At 36.8% G+C, this 21938-nt stretch overlaps 1 protein-coding gene across 9 annotated transcripts in view; it reads right to left on the reverse strand.

The window, feature by feature from the left end:
- Pdlim5 (PDZ and LIM domain 5) overlaps positions 1-21938 on the reverse strand; it is a 160782-nt gene that overhangs the window by 57726 nt on the left and 81118 nt on the right. For 2 of the 9 annotated variants that reach the window (XM_021197105.2, XM_021197099.2), the window contains exons 4-8: positions 17818-17860; positions 15475-15566; positions 8355-8372; positions 7952-8124; positions 7597-7633 (exon numbers count right to left, since the gene is read on the reverse strand). In XM_021197105.2, the coding sequence (XP_021052764.1) occupies positions 7597-7633; positions 7952-8124; positions 8355-8372; positions 15475-15566; positions 17818-17860 (363 nt within the window). Of the gene's footprint in view, positions 1-5970; positions 7075-7596; positions 7634-7951; positions 8125-8354; positions 8373-10280; positions 10296-15474; positions 15894-17817; positions 17861-21938 lie in introns of those variants that run through there. The other 7 variants (XM_021197106.1, XM_021197100.1, XM_021197108.2 and 4 more) reach the window with 6 other exon arrangements.

Raw genomic sequence — 21938 nt, forward strand, 5'->3', positions numbered from 1 at the left:
TGAGCAAGCCAGGGGAGGCAAGCCAGTAAAGAACATCCCTCCATGGCCTCTGCATCAGCTCCTGCTTCCTGACCTGCCTGAGTTCCAGTCCTGACTTCCTTGGTGATGAACAGCAGTATGGAAGTGTAAGCCGAATAAACCCTTTCCTCCCCAACTTGTTTCTTGGTCATGATGTTTGTGCAGGAATAGAAACCCTGACTAAGACATAGTGTATTTCTAATTAAGAGGTGGACTGAGAATGCCCACCTAGAATGTCTTCAAGGTGAACCATTCCACAGAACTACACAAACCTTTACATATACACTCATTGCTGCATTCAGAGGAAACTATTACACCTGCAACATGGACTATTCTTCCAACTTGTACTTTTATATGAAGACCCTTGTATTCCAAGAGCTGGCACAAAGCTGGGACAGGTAGACAAATACTAATAAGTAAAAGCAGAAACGGAGGTATCGAGAGAGATAAAATCTGTAGAGCAAATTAGTTTAGAAGTGCACTCACTTGCAGTGAGGGGTGGGTGTATAGAGAGTAAATTGTAGAAAGTATGCAAGGGAAGATGTAGGACAGAGACAAAACTCCACAAATGAGAGTAGTACTCAGGCCAGTCGTTCTCAGTATCACAGCACTGGCACTGAGAGCTGGACAAGTCTTCAGCTGGTGAGGTTATTCAGTGCATAGCCTTCCTTTATACAAATGATAAACAGGCTGAGAAAGGAATTAGGGAAACAACTCCCTTTACAACAGCCACAAATAATACAAAATATCTTGAGGTAAATCTAACCAAACAAATGAAAGACCTGTACGACAATAACTTCAAGTCTCTGAAGAAAGAAATTGAAGATCTCAGAAAATGGAGAGATCTCCCATGCTCATGGATTGGCAGAATTAATACAGTAAAAATGGCCATCCTACCACAGGCAATCTACAGATTCAATGCAATCCCCATCAAAATCCCAACATAATTCTTAACAATAAAAGAACGGCTTGGAGAATCATCATCCCTGATCTCAAGCTTTACTACAGAGCAATAGTGATAAAAGTGGTATTGGTACAGAGACAGACACATTGATCAATGGAATAGAATTAAAGACACAGAAGTAAAACCACACACATATGAACACTTATTCTTTGACAAAGACGCCAAAAATATACAATGGAAAAAAGAAAGCATCTTCAAAAAATGGTGCTGGTCTAACTGTCTGCCTGTACATAGAAGAATGAAAATAGACCTATATTAGTCACCTTTGCACAAAGCTCAAGTCTAAATGGATAACGGACCTCAACATAAAAACAGATACACTGAATCTAATAGAAGAGAAAGTAGGAAAGAACCTTGAACTCATTGGCACAGGGGGAAATTTCCTAAACAGAACTCCAATGGCTCATGCTCTAAGATCAAGAATTGATAAATGGGACTTCATGGTGGGATTGCAAACTGGTACAACCACTCTGGAAATCAATCTGGAGGTTTCTCAGAAAATTGGAAATGGATATACCTGAAGACCCAGCAACAGAGGCACATGTTAGACTATGTTCATAGTGGCCTTATTTGTGATAGCCAGAAGCTAGAAACAACCCAGATGCCCCACAACAGAAAGATGGATAAAGAAAATGTAGTTCATTTATACAATGGAATACTACTTAGCTATTAAGAACAAGGACATCCTGACTTTTGCAGGCAAATGGATGGAACTAGAAAATACCATACTGAGTGAGGTAATTCAGTCCCACTTGGGAGAAAGAAGAAAGGAATCACAAGAGAGGGACTTGGGAGGGAAAGTGGACAGGGTGGGGGCTATTCGGGGTAGAGGGGAACCTGATCTGGTATTGGATGAGGAAAAAGGCCTGAAGCCCTGAGGGCCAGCAGAAAGAATGGAAACAGGCAACTTCAGGAGGTAGGAGTTTGGGGGGTACCCTTCAGAATGCACCAGAGACCTTAGAGGTGAGAGACTATCAGGATTCAAAATGGGGGACCTTAAATAAAATGCCCCACAGTAGGGGGAGGGAACTTATATAGCCCACCTCCAGCAGGAAGACAGGGCATCAAGTGAGGGAGGGGGTTGCCATCCCATAGTCAATACTCTGACCCATATTTGTTCCTGTCTGAAAGAACTGCAGGGATGGAAATGGAGAGGAACCTGAGAAAAAGAAGATCCAGTGACAGGCCCAAAATGGGACCCAGCTCAAGAGGAGACCCCAAGGCCTGACACTATTACTGAGACTATGGAACACTCACAAAAAGGGACCTAGCATGACCACACACCAGAAGACCCAACAAGCAGCTGAAAGAGTCAGATGAAGATATTTACACCCAACTAATGGACTGAAGCTGCTGACCCCTGTGGTTGAATTAGGGAAAGGCTGAAAGAAGCTAAGGAGGAAAGTGACCCTGTAGGAAGACCAGCAGTCTCAATTAACCTGGACCCCTGAGATTTCTCCAACACTGGACCACCAAACAGACAGCACACACCAGCTGATATGAGGCCCCTAACACATATACAGCAGAGGACTGCCTGGTCTGGGTTTAGTCAGAGAAGATGTACCTTAACCCTCAAGAGACTGGAGGCCCCAGGGAATTTAGAGGTCTGGTTGGGGAGTTGGGGAGTGGTGACAACCTTGTGGAGAAAGGAGGGTGGGGAGGAGGTATGGGATATGGAACAGTTAGAGGGTGAACCTGGGCAGGAGGATAAAATCTGGAGTGTAAATAAATAAATACCCCCCCCCCCCAAAAAAGGAAGAAGATATCCAGGGACTTCTCTGAGAAGCACCTCCTAACTTAGTGTGCCTGCATCACAGGGACCAGGAGCATCCTAAGAGAGATAGGAGGTAAAGGTAACAATGTACAGAGAACAGATGCACCCAGATAAAATTTATTAAATGGCTCATCAAAAGACAAATACATAGAATTCTAAAATGCTGAATACTTAAATTTACAACATTCAACATGTAATATTTTAGGTATGTTCTACACATACCCAGTTATTTTCCTCCCCCTTCATTGCTTCATTGACATAGCTTTATCGTTTACTTCTCTATACCTTTACCCATTCATTAAGTCTAGGTGGTGTATAATGTGATGAACAAAGAAATACTTTTGATTCAAGGCAAAGAAAAGTAAATGAATCTTCCTTTTAACTTCCATGCACTGTAACTAATCTTTTACTTCAAAGACTTCCTTTAATCTTGTGGCTGTGGTCTGTGCTGAAGATGAAGGAGTAAGGATGGGAAACTGCAGACAAAAAATGATGCGAAGATTAGGAAGAGGACCACACTGTAGAACCTGTGTAGCCAAGTCTGCTGACCAAGTTTCAGAGTTTAGCCTGAAGATGCCTACTAGGAAGTGCTATGAGTCAAGAGCTATAAAAAAGAGCAGTCAGGTAGCAGAGGTGAACTGCCATCCAGGATTGGAGCAGCCTCAGCTGACCTGTCATAGCAGACCTAGAGATGCAGGAGACTTTATAAACTGTCTCTAAATGTGCTGAAATGATCAGGCGTTTTACCTCCTCATCCCCATACCAAGATAATCAGCTCACTGGTGAATCAGAGTGAGGCTGCCTGGCCAACATGCATCCAGAAACAGCTATCAGGTCCTTCACTGAAGTGGAAACTCAGTCGGCAACAAACCTGAGTGTAAACCCAGCATTGATGGCTCTATTTCTCACTGTTTCTAACAGCAATAAAAGTTGGGATGGACATTTTTTCAAGGAATCATTAAGGAAATACTTAATCATATGAAGAAATTGCATGAGAGGAACAAAAAGGATAAATCAAGCCAGCTTTTTCAGAGAAGACAGAATCAGTGAACCCACCAACTAAACTATGGGTCCTGGATTATTGGCCAAGTTTTAGACATTCAAACTTTGTTGTTATATGTTATATGCGTTCCATAGCATATTTTATTCCATGCATATGACAAGGACAGTGAACTTAAGCCTTTTCCTTCTCTAAATCTTCACTGAATATCAATAGAAAAATATTACATTGGCTGTCAGTGTTGGACGCACTACTACGTACGTATTTATATAAAAAGCTGTCAACACTCTAACATGCCCTGGTTCTTTACCTTGAATTTTAATAAAATAGTTAAATTTAGAATGAGCATTTTTGCTTACATACCTAAGAATTATGTTTTTATACATGTTTCCTCTATAGGTTTTCCTATAACTGCCCTCCCCAATCCACAGATGAGCCACCTGGTTTGTCACCTGTTCCTTTGCCTTGGGGACTGTCTGGGATGCTCACATAGCCTACTTACTCTCTCCAAAGTGTCAGCACTAGGCTGAGCCCACAGAGAGCCACATAATCTACAGCAATCTGCCTCAGCCAAGTTTGTTTCATATTAGCCTACTCTATGATCTGGTAATAAAATGACCTTGAACCATCCTGTTTATTTCTTTATCCATTATTTACTATTGTATCCACAGCAGAGATTGGTACCTGATATTCAAATAATTACTCAATTGAAAGAATGAGCACAGAATGAATGAGTCAATGGGGGAATGGTCATAAATCATATCAAAAACTAAACAAGTATAAAATTACTTGTCTGGAGAAACTCATTGTATACTTTAAAAAAAGATTGTTATTCTGTATCCTAATTTAATGGCATTATTCATACAAGCTAGTGTGTGTGTGTGTGTGTGTGTGTGTGTGTGTGTGTGTGTGTGTGTGTGTAATGATAACAAAGTAAGTATGTCTCTGTTTGCAAAAGCAATATACTTGGGGGCACAGACACAAAAGTCACATGCCATACTCTGTCTAGTAAAACACTATATGGAAAATTGGTTGCAAATTATTTGAGAGTAACTTCCTAATTCATATTAAAAAGAAGCCCGTAATAAAATCTGTGTAAGAGAGACAACAAGTCATAAATCAGGTAACTACCCTTATACAAAATACTTTTTATAAACTTTGAGAATGTCTGCCTAGATTTTTAAACTAGGAATATACACTGTCCCAGAAGAGTCACTGGGCTCAGGAGTTCAAGTTCTGGAGAGATGAAATGGAACATCTTCTTGATGCTGCTGGGCGCGATTCACACTTCTATGCAGATTATTCCGGTCATCTGCCCTTCTGATGATATATATTGAACACTACTGGAATTAGGCAGGGCTCTTTTATTTCAACAGCATCTACTTCAAATTTAAAAAAAGTTCTACACATGTTCTTCATATTAGGGAAAATATTTAAAATTTTAATAGTTCTTTAGCCTCTGTATTTTCTCAAGAAAACTGGGTTTTGCTGAGAGAAAAACCATCTTTACTCTATCATTTTTAAATGACTCTAATTCAATCTTCTTTCAGAGACTGTTTTTTTTTTTTTTTTATTTCCCAAATCAGCAAAGAATTATTAGGCACAAAAAGACTGGCCAGAGAACGAGTTTCTTTCAGAGGACAGAGATGCAGTAAAAACTGGGAATAACATCAAGATCATAAAAACACAAGTAGGCAAGCCTTCATAGATCTGAGAAAATGCTTCAATAAAAAGACACCCTTAACATCATGGGGAACACACCTAGATCCTACAACCATTTTTAAATGCATCTGACAGCCAAATATGCATAATATCAAGTCATTAATTGAAATCAATATTAGTTGCTTCATTATCTACAATAGCTCCAGTTGATGATGACATAAAAATCAGGAATACAGGGAAAAGCAAAAACTGGTATCTGAGTGTAGACAAGAACCTCAGTAATGACTGTGAGAGAAAGAAAGACTTGGCTTGTCACAGGACGACAGATCATATATTGTTCACATAAGAAGCTGCTTTAAACAATTAGCAACTCAGGAGGACAAAAGGGTAAAGTAGGTCTTTGTCATGTTTTACATTCACAGTTTGGAAATTTCATGAAGTATATGTTCCCAAATTAAAAAGACAAGGTAGTTACTTATTTTACTGGATAACATTCTAACAAATCCTGGGTAGCAGGTCACAATCCTCAAAGAAAGAAAACAAGTATAGAGCAACGGTACAGACAACTTTATTCCAACTCTTTCCAAGTTTCAAAATGCATTCATTACTAAGGTTAGATCTAATATATAATATATTACAAGGCAGGAGGCATTTATAATCAGATATATTGCATTTCTCTGTACTGGCCAAATACATCTTTGTAAGAACAGGAGCAACAACACACAGTAGTTTATAACTCCAAGTATATTTCTCCAGTATCAGAAACATTAAATTAAAACTTATTTTATGCCATTTTCCTCCAACATAGAGATGCAGCAAAGCTATCTTCTACATGTCTTAGTGTTGACACCTAAAAGTATGTATTCCATGAAAACACCCACTGCCTTATATATATATATAATATTTCCTTTAGTAGATAACAGGATCTTTACAATTAACTAAAGTAAAAGAATACTGTTTCCCCCACTACAAGCAAGGGTAAAGTATATCTGTTTTGTTTTGTTTTGCTTTGCTTTGCTTTGTTGTTGTAGCCACCTAAACAGTGCCAGTTTTTCAAGACACCTACATCTACAATGAGCTCTACTAGTCTCTGCTGAATATGCCTCCTCAGGTTTGCTCTATGGGAGAATTTATAATAAACTTTGAACATTCCTTAATGATGAACCTGAAAGTAAACTTAGGAACTATGATAACATAAGGGGCTCACTTCCCTAATTAGACAAGGACATTATTTGTTCATCTACCTCTGCTTCAACCAATCAACCTTACAAAAAGACTTCCTGTACCACGACCATGACTGAAGCACTGAGAATAGATGTAAATACATTGAAGGGGTCAGGTCATTTCCTTTCCATCCTTTGGCTTTGCATTTGTGAGCTAGCAATTAGGACACAACATGTTCAGTCTTCTCATGTTCACAACCGGAAATTGTTAGGAAAACACACCAATTGTTCTAGTTTTCATGAGTCAAATGTAAAACAGATTTTGCTATGGATGGAAGAAAAGAAAACATGAATGAAAGGTATGTGCTAGCTGCTTAGGTGGGGGAGCAGGGCTCAGAGTCACTGTACGTTAAGAGCACGTGCTGAAACTTCATGGTGCCAGTCACGTAATTTTGTGTATTTGGGACTAAAGACGTGAAGGGGTATCTTTTCCCTGTGAAAATAAAAAGAAGAGTGATAGAAGAGTCATAAGAAGGTGGAAGGAAAAGGTTCTATACTCATTCCAACATGCAGAAAACATGCCTTGTAAAAGCTTAATTTCAGACAGCTGTTTTGTTAATAAATAGCAAAAGTTTAGAAGTAGAGAGTTTTTGGAAATACAGAAATTAGTCTGCAGAGTCCTCCTGGAAATATTCTTTTATGCACCAAATAAAGGGAATCCAAGACAACACAGAAACCCCTTCACTGAGATCTGAACTGTTAGTAAAATACCCTTTGCCAATTCTTTATTTCAATATTACAGAGAAAATGCTTTAGACATAAAATCCAGACAATCTCAACTAATTTGCAAGTCTGTTGCTACACATTAAGGTCACACTAAAGGGACTATGGGTTAAATCCTTAGTTTCTATTTACAAAAACAACAAAACTACAACGTTACACTTGAAAGTTTGAAAACAACAAACTGAGACCATTCACAAAAAAAAAGCATTCAGTTCATAAAGAGATAACTTACTTTGCCTTCTTCGCATTGTCATTTTCAGATTCTGTCACTGCAATGTAAATAAGATCCAAAATTAACATTTAACATTTTTAACTTCAAAATTCCTTACATAATTATCTGTATGAATGTCAAATGTTGTACCCTCATAGACAACTAAAACAAATCCTTATCATTATTACACTGGCTATACACACAGGCTAGTATGCCCCTCGTTTCAGTGCAACTCCCTGGACTGGAATCTTTTGTACAACATAATTTAAAAGCAACCTTTGCCAGGACTGTTCTCTGTAACTGCTGATAAGTCTAACTAAATATTACTATCACAGCCTAAGCATCCCCCTCCAGCGATCTCTAGAAGCTCACTCACGATGCTCAGTCCCGGTGATCTGGGCAAGGATCCGGAAAGAACGAGATTGAGTCGTTCCAGTCCGGGGGCGCCAGTCCTCAGTGTCCTCAATCAGCCTTTTCTTGCTGGCATCACTGTGAGTGGGTATGTGATAAAACTCCGTGTTGCGCTCCACAATGTGTTTTCTTGGTGGGCTGCAAAAAAGGGAAAAACAGAAATTACAATTTAAGTTGCATTGATGATAAAACGTATTCTTAGTTAAGCTATCAATTATATAGTTACTTCTCAATATTCTTTTTATATACATAATTTGTTTGTGTAAATATACTCAATTAAAATACCCTTCTAAATAAACACAGTAGTAAATACATGTATAGGTTAAGAGTAAACTGTGCTAAAGGGTTATACTGAAAACAGAGATTACCGTTTAGGTGGAATTTTCCTTTTAAGTGACAGAAGGAGGCAGCAGAAGAAAGATTCCCAACATGAAGAAAAGGAAAGAAAAAGAATAAGGAAAATGGAAAATGGAAAGCCTACAGCAATAAAAATCCAACAATTTGAAATTACTTGTGATATTCACACTAGGTCATATAAAACAATATGAACTGTGATTTAGCCATTATATATGATTATTTCTTCTAGAATGCTATAATGGGTTGGCTTTCACAAATTAGATTATTGTATATTTACTAGGCTCCAGAACCAAGAATAGTTTATATGGATAAACTAGTAATTTCAACTATAGTTTTGAAAAGGGACAAAAGTGTTATTTCTACATCTTTCTCAGTTGTGTATACAGTGTCTTCCATCCTAAACAGAGCCGTGGTCCAGGTCAGCACAGTGAAGATGTGTAATTTCTCTAAGGAACCAAGGTTGAAACACTGCCTCCATCACTCTTCAGAACTGCAATTCTGGACAAGTCCATCTCACTGGGCAGCAGTTTTTTACAGTAACAAAGAAAACCACACTACATAAAGTGGTGCTGTGAGAATTAAGTCTGATCCTATATGCCAAATCAAGTATGATATTTAAATACGGAGTTTGCCAAAAACTTTCATGTTTTTATTAATATAGCATAAAAATTAAGGGACTCATGATATACACTACTTAGCATTTCAGGATCAACTGAACAAAATAAATATTTCCTACTTGTCCTGAAATATGTCAAATGCCAGGCATTGGAAGCTATGGGCTTAATTTCAGAAAATAAAATAAAACAAAACAAAACAAGCTCAAGTCTTGTCTGGTGGAAGATGCGAGTAGAGAAAATGTTCCAAATGTGTCCAGATATGGATGCCAGACCTGCTAGGCTAACTCATCCTAGAAAACGACCACAGTGCAGGACTGGCAGTACTCAGGTCATCAGAGCTTCAAAACTACCTCAGCACCTGAGTTCTTCCACGTGAATAACCCTGGCTTTGAATTCATGTGGACAGTCTGAAGGACCACGCTCTCCACTGGTTGTGCTTTACAGAAGTCACTAACTGCTCTAAGTCTCAGACCTGAAAATTGGGGATTGTATCTTAAAGGTGGCTCTGAGGAATAAATAAGGTAGATGATGTATGTAAATGGCTTTTACAGATCGTGACCCACAGGAATCATCATATCCTCTTTCAGTAAGACTACATATTAGCTGCAATGTCTGAGCTAAGACATACACAATAGAAGAATCAATATTTGTGCAGACAAAGTAGGCACATAATTTATAGTGGTATTTCATGATTATGGAAATTAACTACTTAATATTTATAAATACTGAACAATAACCAATCCTCTTAAGAATAAAGAAAAATTTCAGAAACTGAGAAAAAGAAGTTATTTATAAAAATACAGTCTTTGGCATATATTAAAAGACCCTTAATTTTATATAAATTCTTGAAAATTTTAGAGCAGATACAAAGCTTATTAATTTTAAACTTCTTTTTAATTAGTCCAAAAGCATTGCTTATTCTTACATTATTGCCAATGTCAAGTGAAAGTCCTTTTATTAGATAGGTTCTCAGGTAACCCAGGCTGATCTTAATACTTGACAGGTGACTCAGGCTGATCCTCTAACCCTAATCTACTTGCTCCCATTTCCCCAGTACTAGAATTATATTTAGTGAATTATAGGTGTTTGCCATCGCACCCAGCCTACACACTGACGGGGATGGAATCTAGAATCTTGTAACTAGGACTTGCTTTAGCCTCTATCTCCTAGTGTGAGAAGCAGCCCCCGCCAAATACTCCTCAACACATTTGAAAATTCTTGCAATGCAATGAGCCTAAGAATATTTGGTGGGATGGTAAGTTGAGAAGTTAGATAGAGAATGGTGAAAATTACAAGACAAACCATCAGGTAGGTACTTACACAGTGCCAGGGTTACTGGAGGAGAGAAAATATACACACAAGGAAGACATGACAGGGAAGACAGGGAGGTTCCCAGGGTGACGGAAAGCACAGACGAGGAGATAGGAAACAAACAAACAAAAACAAACAAAAGAGAAAAAGAAAGATAAAAAAAAAAAATGAAACAGCAGAATCCAAAACAATTTAAGATATAACACACAAACACCATGCTTCAAAATAATTATGGAAACACAGACAAGTAGGCACCATGTGAGCCAAAACTCTTTCACTGCTACTAAAAGGACAACGGTTTAACAGATGTTTTTTTCCCACAAAACACTGATAACAATTTTATGAATTAATGCTAGTTCAAGTCCTAATTCCTAAATACCAAGGAAGAACCATGCATTTTTTTAATGCCTAGGTATTTATAAAAAAATATTTTGGTATGAACTCACTCTTATTTTCCTATAAACACACATAATAAAGTACAATCTGAAGTATCATTTAGAAATCAGTTAAAGAATGGATTTTAAAATCAGAAAAGAAACTGTTCGGTCTCACATTATAGAAATATATAATAGCAACTAAAATCTCTTTCCATAAATCATCCTGATCACATAAGAGAATGTTACCCTAAATTTTCTCACACAGCTGTTGATGAAAATGTAAAAAGGACAGCAGACTAGGAATAGTGGGCTCTATCAATGTTAGCACTTCTCCCTTGTACCCATGACCACCACCAGGAAGCTCAGAAGTAGTATGTGGGAATTGCATAGTTCCATATCACAGGGGATAGAATTACTGCTCAAAAAGGAATATCTGATTTGATGTGGTAAATGAACTCGGTTAACACCTGAAAAGGGGATATGTTAAAATAGTTTATTCATATAGCCTTATATGGGCAAAATTATTAAATACAAATGCATCTGTGTTTCATTAGAGATAGAGAACCAAGTGTAAATTCTATATTGCTATATCAAAGAACATGCTAATTCTTTGACTCTGCAATAAAATTTAGTCAGAGTAGAAATGCATTATAAGCAAAGCCAGGGAAACTACCTAGCGGCTTTAATATTAAAACTGGGCAGATTTCTACATGTTGATTCAGCATAAACAGGTAAGAGGGTTCCGTCCCACTGAATGAGACTGGACACAGCAGTAAGGTGATCCCCTGTACTCACCCTTCTCTTCTCACAGGGTTAGCAGTAGTTCTCAACCTTGCTAATGCTGTGACCCTATTAACCCAGTTCCTTGTGTTTTGGTGACCCCAATCATAAAACTATTTTCATAGCTACTTCATAACTATAATTTATCCTCTACTATGAATCATAATATAGGTATTTGTATTTAGCTAAAATTGGATTGTTATCAAGTATTTAGAAACACAGTAAAATACTGATAGCCCACAACTTAATGGATCTGAATTCTGAGCTCTGAACCTATCTATTTAATATAAATCCATTCTTTTTATTTCAAGTGCCATGTTTCTTTTTTTTTTCTTTTCAAACAAATTATGTGCTATACTACAGCCTACTAACTAGCCAGTTTTTATGTATAATTAGTTAATAATTTTAAATTGACAATAATTCACCATGTCTGAGGATCTTACTAATGTACTGGGGTTAATAAGTAGATTGTAGGCAATTGAAAAGAAGGTGTTTTAACAATTCAACAGCTAACCCTCTTGAATATGTCTTACAATAAACATTTCCTGTTTCCAAAGAGACTTTACTACAGTGTATTAATAAAAGAAATTTCTCTATATATTCAGAATAATCACAGTACAATTAATAAAAAAATGCTAAGTTGTTGTTACAACAACTCAGTTTTAATCTAGTTTTTAAGATAGTTATCACTAGTCAGTTTACTGTCAGTATGAATTAAGAAAAACAAAAATGCCAGGTTTTTTAATGTCTAGACCTACTGACTGAAACATTTAGCAAATTGTTAACTATGTTTTTTGAGTAATTTTAAAACATATCAACTCTCCAGAACTGACATATAAACAAACACACTACACAAAAATATCTAAACCTGACAGTAACATTTTCTGACTTAATACTCTAAAAAATCAGAAAGGTTTTTATTTTATATAGGAAACAATGGCTTTTGATATCAGTTTGGAAACACTTCAGCTTTAGTAGATTATTTACTACTGGTAAAATTTTTAGTTCATCTTTTTCTTGTAACACGGTTGACTGACTGATCAGAATTAATTTCCCCAAGCATTTCAACATTTAGCCACTGCACAGCAAGCCTAACCCATCTTACACAGCTTACATAGCTTCAGCAACACAACCACTACTATAAGGCAATTCACTCAAACAGCAATGCAAACCAAACTTATTGACAACACTGTTTTTTTTAATTACAAATCTTTTGCAAAATTAAGTTAATTTTTGCAAAAACTGAGCACTCATGCTGTTTATTCATATATAAATCACCATATCTGCTTTCCAGTAATGTAGATACTAACTTTGTCACGTGTGCTTTCTGTAAAGAGAAGAGCATTTTAAACCATTATTTGAATACACCATTAATGTTTGCATCTTTTGAGTCTGATTCTTCAAAACACCACATACAAACTGTTAATGTTGCAGCCAAAGAAAATTGAAATTAATAGAGGATACACAAAAGGACTTACCTCCTGAGAGCAGTGGCACATTATAATGCAGGACATGTGGAGAGTGAAATGCAAATCAGTTAATCTATTTTGTGTAAAGCAGCTTGTTTTCAGTCAGGGAACAGGTAAAACCTGTTCTGTTCTTCATGGAGTAAAAGCATTAACAAGGTTGAGAACTACTACTAACCCTGTGAGAAGAGAAGGGCGAGTACAGGGGATCACCTTATTGCTGTGTTCAGTCTCATTCAGTGGGACGGAACCCTCTTATCTGTTTATGCTGAATCAACATGTAGAAATACCATAGCAATAATTTATATACAGAAGGAAGATTTAAATTTCTTTTGAAATGCCATGATCATTATTAGTTACAAGAACAGTTCTGTAGCTGTTAACAATTACTCTCAAAACTATCACTATGCTACCCAGACTTCTTACTATATAGGGAATAGCTAGTTTGTATCTTAATAATGGTGCAATAAGCCCTTGCTTTTGTCTTTTGTTTGTTGATTCAATTGTGGATGGGATACTCAGAGAACTGGCAAATTAGCCAATCATTTCAAATCACTTTAAAACCAGCAGTCTAGATGCTTTGAGGAAAAGATAACTCAGCCACTTACTACCTGTCTCCTCTTAAACTTTTAAGCGTTTGGTCATTGGTGTGTGCTATTTTAAAAGTAATTAATAAAGACTAATACCTCTCAAGTTTACAAGAGGTTTGTTTTACTGATGTCATGAAAATCTGGGATACCTACCAGTAAAACATTTGACAGAAAGAGGACAACACAGCTGATATGGAGAAAGTGCTCATCAATGCCACAACACACTAACTCTTCAAGACAACCCATGACTGACTAGTCAAGTATGTGACTGTTTACTTCTCCAATGGAAATGCAGTAACAAAAAAACCCACTTCACGTCCACCTTATTATCAGTCAGGCACTAAGCTGTGTTCTTACTGTCCTAACATCTGGACAGCATTTGAAATCAAGCTATTTTTAAACACTTTTAGTTTGCCAATGAAAAGCAGTAGCTTGCTTGTTAATGATGCAAAACATGTAATAATCCCCTTTATCCTCAGTTTTATACTGTGCTGCACACCAGGCATGTGCTGCACGAATACTTGCAGACTCATTAAGAAGCTGCCACCAAGGTCCTGGAACTAGAGCACTGCCCGATCAGATCTGCCTGAAATAAGCTCTAAACCATCTCAGCTCAGTCACTAAGGCAATGTCCAGCAGGCACAAATTGAAGCTCAGTGTAAGCTCAATACTGTTTTAAAACTTCACTTTTCATTTACCTCAAAAATACTGGGTTATAAAATTTCCAGACGTATGAAAAGGTTTTAGTTAAGACATGTCAGCGACAATGAACTTTCTGTCTACTCAAACTAGAATTTAATAAATACAGTAAACATGTGCTTCCTTTTGCTGTGGACAAGCATTCGAGAGGCAACATCTGATTACCTACTCTTATTATTCTAGTATCTATTGTCAAAAAAACAGACATACAACAAAAATACAGCCAAACATACAAACCTATTCTCTTCCTTAGATAAAGGAGACATAACATTCTTTGAAGGGCACTAATTAACTTCATTGTCTATATCAATACTTTAAAAAAAACAAAAACAAACAAAAAAACCCACTACAACCACAGAGCCACACATAACGGACCAGTGGCTCTTCTTGCTCCCTCTACAGCAGCCTGGAGCCTTGCCACCTCCTCTTTCAAAGCCCAGGAGCTGTCATGGCAACAACACTACAGAAAGCACATCCTCTTCATTAAGAGAGTTAACATTCCAGAGGGGTTAGATCTCTCAGAATGGGTCTATACACAATTATTTTAATTATAAATTTCCTGGAGACTTGCATTGGCAAAGCCCATCACAAGTACATAGTATTTCCCTTTAAAAGTACACTTTGTGGCAACAAATCCAACCAAAATTGTACATAGATCACTTTGCCTGCAAATAACTTCACCTAAAAGAAATAAATTAGCTACCTAGAAATAATGGCTTCAAAAGCATATATGCAACAATAAAACTTGGGACTTTGAATAGTTTAATATGCTCAAAACAGTTTTTAAAATGTAATCCCTAAATGCTCTAAGCTGTCTTATACAGAGACTTGAGTCAGGAATGATTTGTTTTCAGCTTTCTAGACTACTTCCTGGAGGGAAAGATCAATCCAAACTCATTTCGTCTCTCCTTAAGGAGGTGTTGGTAAGTTAAGAACAATTACAATCACATTGCTTAAACCTTTGGTGATGAAAAAAAAAGGAAACTTTGAGAAACAAAAATAGAAGATTTGCCTTGCATTATAAGTGCCAACTGCTCAACACTGTAGGAACATGGAGGGCAGAGTTGTCGAGTATGTTGCGTGCTCAGAACATACCAAAATGCATAATCAAGTTCTGATTCACTTGTAACTGCTTTGTTCAGTACTTTGTAAATAAACGAAAGCCAATGTTAGTACAGCAAATAGAACTTCGTCTTCCTTCAAAGAACGGCTGAGGAAAAAGGACATATTTCCTAAAAATTACCTGAAAGAAGAGTTTTGAAAAGAACAGAAACCACCCTGGACCACCTACCCATTTTGCTGCTTAATGTCACCCTGGGATCCTCTTCTCTGTCCCTCTGCTAGCTCCTGAGCAGACTCGGAACACACGCTGGTGACTGTGGGCTGCCGTGGGACATTAACTGCAGGTTTACCAGTGTTTGGTGGAGATGAACACTGGTCAGCACTAAGATTGGCACTAACATGCAGTCCGGATGCAGAGAGGTGGGGGGGAGTGGCAGTGGCCACAGGTGGGGGGGAAGCATGTGATGAAGTGGCAGCATGGGCTGGGGTGAACGCAGACGATGGTGATGGGATGGATGTGACTTTTGGTGAAGACACAGAACCAAAGGGCCGTGGTGCTTTATTGTAGGCCATGTTGGTAGTGGAAGTGACTTTGGATACAGCAGGAGATGTAATGGGCACAGGCTTAACTACTTCCTTAGGTTCACCCTATGTGAAATAAAAATAAAAATATACAAAAACACACCAAACACATGCAAATATATATTAAGTGCATAAACATATAGCCGATTTTAAAAGGACAAACACTATGTTAGCAGCTCAAATGTCTTCAAGAAAAACAATGAGTTGATATAGCATAGCATGCATTCTAACTGATCTCATCATGCATAGCACTACTGCATACAAGAAACACATTTTCATTTATAAAAATTAACATTCCAAAATACTTAAAAAACAGAGCGGAAAAAACAGCAAAAATATCCTACAGGCCTTCATTAAATGTCAACTTAGATATATTTTAAATGAATAATTTTGCTCCATATAAACAAACTACTACTAACTGAAAGATTTTATTTTTTAAAATACCCAAAGCCTCAATTATAATTCCATCTTTCCAACATATTTTGTTTTTCTCCATGGTGTAATTACTTGAGTCATGAAATGCACTAAGTTTTAAACTCTTCAATTAAGGAAACTCATCTAACTCAAGAGTATGTGTAAGACAGCTATTATGAGTAAAACAGACAAGCAAAGAACAATCAACCTGTGCTGTTCCTAGGATCCACTCCCTGGGTGTGTTTCCCTCCCTGGGTGTGTTAAGATACTATTCAGAGATAAAATAAAATTCTTTCCTCTTTTCCAAAATAAATTATTTAAGCCTCATTAGAAAAAAGCATGATCTTATATATTTCCTCATTGCCAGGAGCCAAAGGAAAGACCATTTCCTCTAAAAAAAAAAAAAAAAAAAAAAATCACCAGAATTAGTAAAACTTTATCTGGACTCATATTCAAAGCTTTAAAATAAGATTATATTTCTATAACACAAAACAAAACAAACAAACAAACAAAAAACAAACAAACAAAAAATACTTTCACTCTACTATTCCAAAAGAAAATCAGATCTTTAAGAAAATATATACTGGTAACTCCAATGTTTAATTACAAGTAAATAGGCAATAACGACTTAGGACTGAAAGAATTCAATCAACTGAACAACTAAATGCTCTGCCAAAAAATGAGGGGGGAAAAAAATTCAAAGAGTATGAATCAATGGCTAAAAAAGAGGCTTTCGATAATATGAGGATATAGGATGAAAAAGAGGGCATTTGCCAATAACCTAATCTAAGAACACAATGGAACAGGCTGATATTCATTTTGAGTAGCTATAATGGTTTTTAGAAAATAGGTGGGTAAATATAAAAATATTAAAAGTAAATACAAAGGGAATTTGGACATGCATCATTGACAATGTCGGGGCTTAGAAATAATGTCTCATAAAAATTACAAATAGTAACGGTGATGGGTACTCTTGGTTGTCAACTTGACTGCATCTAGAGTTAACTGAAACAGAAGCAGAAGCGCTTTTAGTCCAGATCTTTTGAGGCGGAAAGATCCCTTTCATCTGGGCCACACCTTCAGATGGTATAAAGAACATGGAAGAAGGAAACTTTTTCTCTTTGCCTGTTTTGCTTTCGCCTTGCTAGAAAGTCCATTCTGTCTCTGGCATTAGAGCCTCTTTCTTCCAGATTCCAGTGTATATTAAAAACCACTGAGAAATGTAGCCTTACGGACTGAACAACTACTCAATTCTTGGATCCACTACTTGGTAGCTACCTATTGTTGGACTAGCTGTGCTATATAGCCTGTAATCTATTCTCACAAATCTCCTTTGGAACATATACATTTACATGTACATATACATCTGTTCTGTAAGTCTTATCCCTCTGGAGAACCCTGACTAATACAATAACTTTGTAAGTTCTGGTTTCTATTTCCCTCTTTGTTTCTTATGGGAAAGAACAAGTAAAACTGTGTTGAGACTGTAAACTAAACATTGCTATAACCTGAGACAAGAACAGCAAGAACAATGGCTCAAGATGGACTGAGTCTAGTGATGCTGAACGAAACGTACCTTTTGGACGGTAACTGGCTCAGCCTTGGCTGCAGCTGAAGCTCTGGAGGGGAAAGAAGAAAAGAAATCCTGAGCCTCTTGCAATTTACAAATGTCATCCACAGAATTTTACTATTTACCTACTTTAAGATATTAAATAACCAGAATTAATACCTTTATAAATCAGTTTTCATTATTCACAATTTTTTGGCTCTTTTTTGAAACAGTGTTTCTCTGTGTAACCCTAGCTATCCAGGAGCCCACTTTGTAGATCAGGCTGGCCTCTAACTCAGAGATCCTATCTCTGCCTTTGGAATGCTTGGATTGATCTAATTATTAGCTCATGTAATTAGAAGTCAGTGTTACAAAATCCAACATTCTTATACACTGAAAGCTTTACCACTCTTTCTACTTCTACAAGTTCAAATGAAGAGAAAAAAAATACAAATTCTGTTTGCTATTGTACCTATGCTTTTAACTCTTAAAGTTAAGGCAATCCCCACATTAAAGGTAAATTAGCACAACTTCCTGATTCTGAAAATTGATTTCCAGTAGTAGCTGTGTTTTTCTCCTAACATTCAGGAGAACATCTACAGATGGTGGTCTCTTTCTGAAAGTTAACAATTATATTTAGATGGAACTAAGACCCTTAATAAAGTAATTTACTTTATATTTATATTCGCAAACACCATACAAGTTGATGCCTATCACCTGTGAACTTTACAGTAGACTCCCCTAGGAGACATGCCTCTGAGCACATCTGTGAGAGATTACCTATTAGGATAAATGAGGGTGGGAAGAGACCTTGTGACTATGGGAAGCATCATCCCATGGGCAGAAGTCCTAGACTGAACAAAAAGAGAAAATGAGCCAAGTGCAGGAAATCATCACCTGTGATTCCTGGTTAGATGTAATGTGACCAGCTTTTCAAGCTCCAGTCATCTTACCGTCCCCTATGAGCCACAATACACTCTTCTTCCTAAACTTGTTTTTGCCAATGTAGTGTGTCAGAGCACTGAGAAAAGCAACTCCTATATCATACAAAAGTCTAAGTTCAATTAATTCACCAGGTTAACACTTTGACTAAAAGCAACACCAGGTCCTGTCTTTATCTATATGTCAGTGCAGCACCATCAGGTAATACATTACTAGTAACGAATGTACAGGGAAAGATCAAGGAAAGTCTGACAAAACTCCAGGCATGTGACAACTATTTGTATTTCAAGTGGATTGTTACTTTTAACCTGTTCTTACTTTGTCTGTGTGCCTTTTTTGGTATGGTGCTCTAAACAGTAGCAATAATTGGTTTAGAGCAACTATCTCTTATAAAATAAAGCTATGATTATCTTTACCGTTCAAAACAGGAGCTACAAAGATCAAGTAAATTGCTCGGGATTAGAGCTGAGCTCCATGCTGTGATACTTTAGAGTATGGTATCTGTCTCTACTAACAACTGAGAATTGTTCGTTGGTATTGGTATATGGTATTGGTATATGGTATTTCCTTGATTTTAAAGTGTTCTTTTATCTTTTGAAAGGATTGGTTGAGAATTGTATCCATGTACAGAATGTTTTGATCAAACTGACCTCCCTTTCCTCCCCTCCTACTCCTTCTCTAGTTCCTCACTGTGCGTTATTTTTCAGTATACCAAGAGCTAGCTAATGTCTCATCAGAGTGGAATTTGAAGAATGCAAGAATGGTAGGTAAATAGTAATTTATAATAATTTTATTGTATAAAACATGAGGTTGTTTTGTATAGACAACAGATCACAAATAACCTAGAACAGTAGGTCTCTGAATAAACATATCCTAGCAATGAACCCTAATTAACATTTTAGCTGCAGCTAAATTTTCCAGTAACAACTAATCTCATTACAGGCACCAACAGAATAGTTGACTAGCCTAAAGAAAGGCCACAGTGGACACTCACACTCAGCTACTGTAGTACAGGTTATACCCTGTACCGTTGCATAACTTTCCATGTGTTCTCCCAAACAACTTCTCTTTAGCTTGCAGGATTATTTCAACAAAGAACAAGTTCAAGCCCAGAGCAATGGAATCTTCCTTGGAATCTCATGGTCCACTTTAATCACAAAGAATCTACTCATTAAAACCACCCAAGACATTACTGAAAGGTTGCCAAAATAGAGAAGCCAATATCCTTTTTTATCCGGATGTATTAAGATTCATGGAGCATGTCTAGCAATGTAATGTGTAAACAAAGGTCATGCTATGTGGCTGGGGTATAGTTCAGCTCTCCCACCATGAGCAAGGGCCTGGGTCCAATCCTTAGCATCACAGTGAGCAAGCAAATATCTATGAACAGTGACCAGACTGGTGCACTCAAGATGGATATAGTTACCCTACATATGTGAAAACAAATCCCTTCATTTTTATAGAGTTCCCTCTAATCTAAGTAGTGTTAGCAACACAAAGGCACAGAACTATATTTTCACTAATTTTGTTGTCTCACAACTTATTATGTTAACAATGAATCTAAACACACTTTATTAAAGTATATTCTATAAATGTAGTGTTTGAAAAAACAATTGAACTTACAGAAAAAAAATCAGAACACAGTCTATTTGCCTTCTGACAAGGCTTCACAAGAAGATAAGCATGTTAGGAAGGCTGGCAACATGTACTCAAAAATCCCAGGGTGGGTCCATTACACAAACATCTTACTGTGTGGAAAAATAGATCGACATATAATTACATGCCAAATGAAACAGCTGATACACCACAAAGTGCCATAAAAGTCAGCTCCCTTGTTTTAATCACTAAGCACAAAATGAACCATAGATTATTAAATTCCGAGAAAAGTTTTCTTATATGCCAATATATTCTTATAGTTCTTATATCCTTAGTATCATGTGACATCTGAGTATTTATTGACGTTCAAATTTTCAGCAAAAGTTTGAAATATTCTGTTAAAACAGTTCTGTTAATATGCTTTACTTTGCCTTCCAAGTAAATTTGTAGGTTAGGTCAATAAAGCTTGCCTTTTTTACCCCTAAAATCCTTCTCAAAGCATTTTTTCATTTTGGTACTGTATGATAAAATGCTTCCTATAATGTTAGTGATGTACCTAAAAAATACCAGTACTGTTAGCAATATTTTAGGAAAGGTTCTATTTAAATGATACTTATTTTTTCTCTTTCCAGTACCTATATACAATGAATATGTGTTTTTTTATAAGAAAAACTTTCTCAAAGCTTATTTCATAGTACACTACCTTGTGGAAATTTAAATAAAGCCTTCTATTATGAAAGATATGTGGAAAAAATTGAAGGTCCAAGTTATACATCATCTCAATCACAAGCCTTAAATTACCTAAAGAAAATACTATAGACTGCCATACACACATGTTTGAAAGGCAGCTTGTTATTTAGGAATAATTCTCAAGAGTGGAGCTGAGGGTAAGGCTTGGGAATAATCATTTAAAATAAATATCTAAAGAATGAACAGATCTTTGCAATATCTGAAATGTTTATTTAAGTTTCCCAGGAGTAGCAGATAAAATTGAGAGAAAGAAATATTATAATATGCAACCATAAAACTTTATAGTGAATAATGTAAAAAATTTGGTTATACAAATTATCTTACTTGTCTCACTAGAACTCTCTTAAACTTTATGTTTATATTTAATAAGATACCCAGGGTGCCTTGTATGAAGCGTAATTTGATTACGCTTAAAGAAGGAAACTCTATTTCCTTTATCAAATATATCTATGAATATATGTATTCAGTATTGCCTGTGGAGAAAGCCCTAACATGTGAATATGAAAAATCATTTTAAGTTTGACAAACAGTAAGCATTTCCTCTTTTAGCACTGTCACAGATTACCTGGAAAAGAGTAAATTTAAGGCATTTAAACAAATGAATATTTAGAAACTGTAGTATAAGGATTAAAAAGCAAATCATAAAATACTGCCTCTCCCTTTGGACAGCAGGGCCAGTGAGTCCCTCCTGTGCAGGGTGAGTTTCCAGTCTGCGGAGGCCCTCCCTGGCAATGGCACAGTGCCATGGCCCAACAATTGACTTATTGTTCTCTCTCCTTAGTGGGAAGCCCTGACAAGAGTGAGCCTGGATACTGAGATACCACTGCCTTAGCTGAGTCTATCCCCAGTATACGGAATGC

This window comes from Mus pahari, chromosome 4, assembly GCF_900095145.1.
Source record: "Mus pahari chromosome 4, PAHARI_EIJ_v1.1, whole genome shotgun sequence".
Classification (NCBI taxonomy): Eukaryota; Metazoa; Chordata; class Mammalia; order Rodentia; family Muridae; genus Mus; species Mus pahari.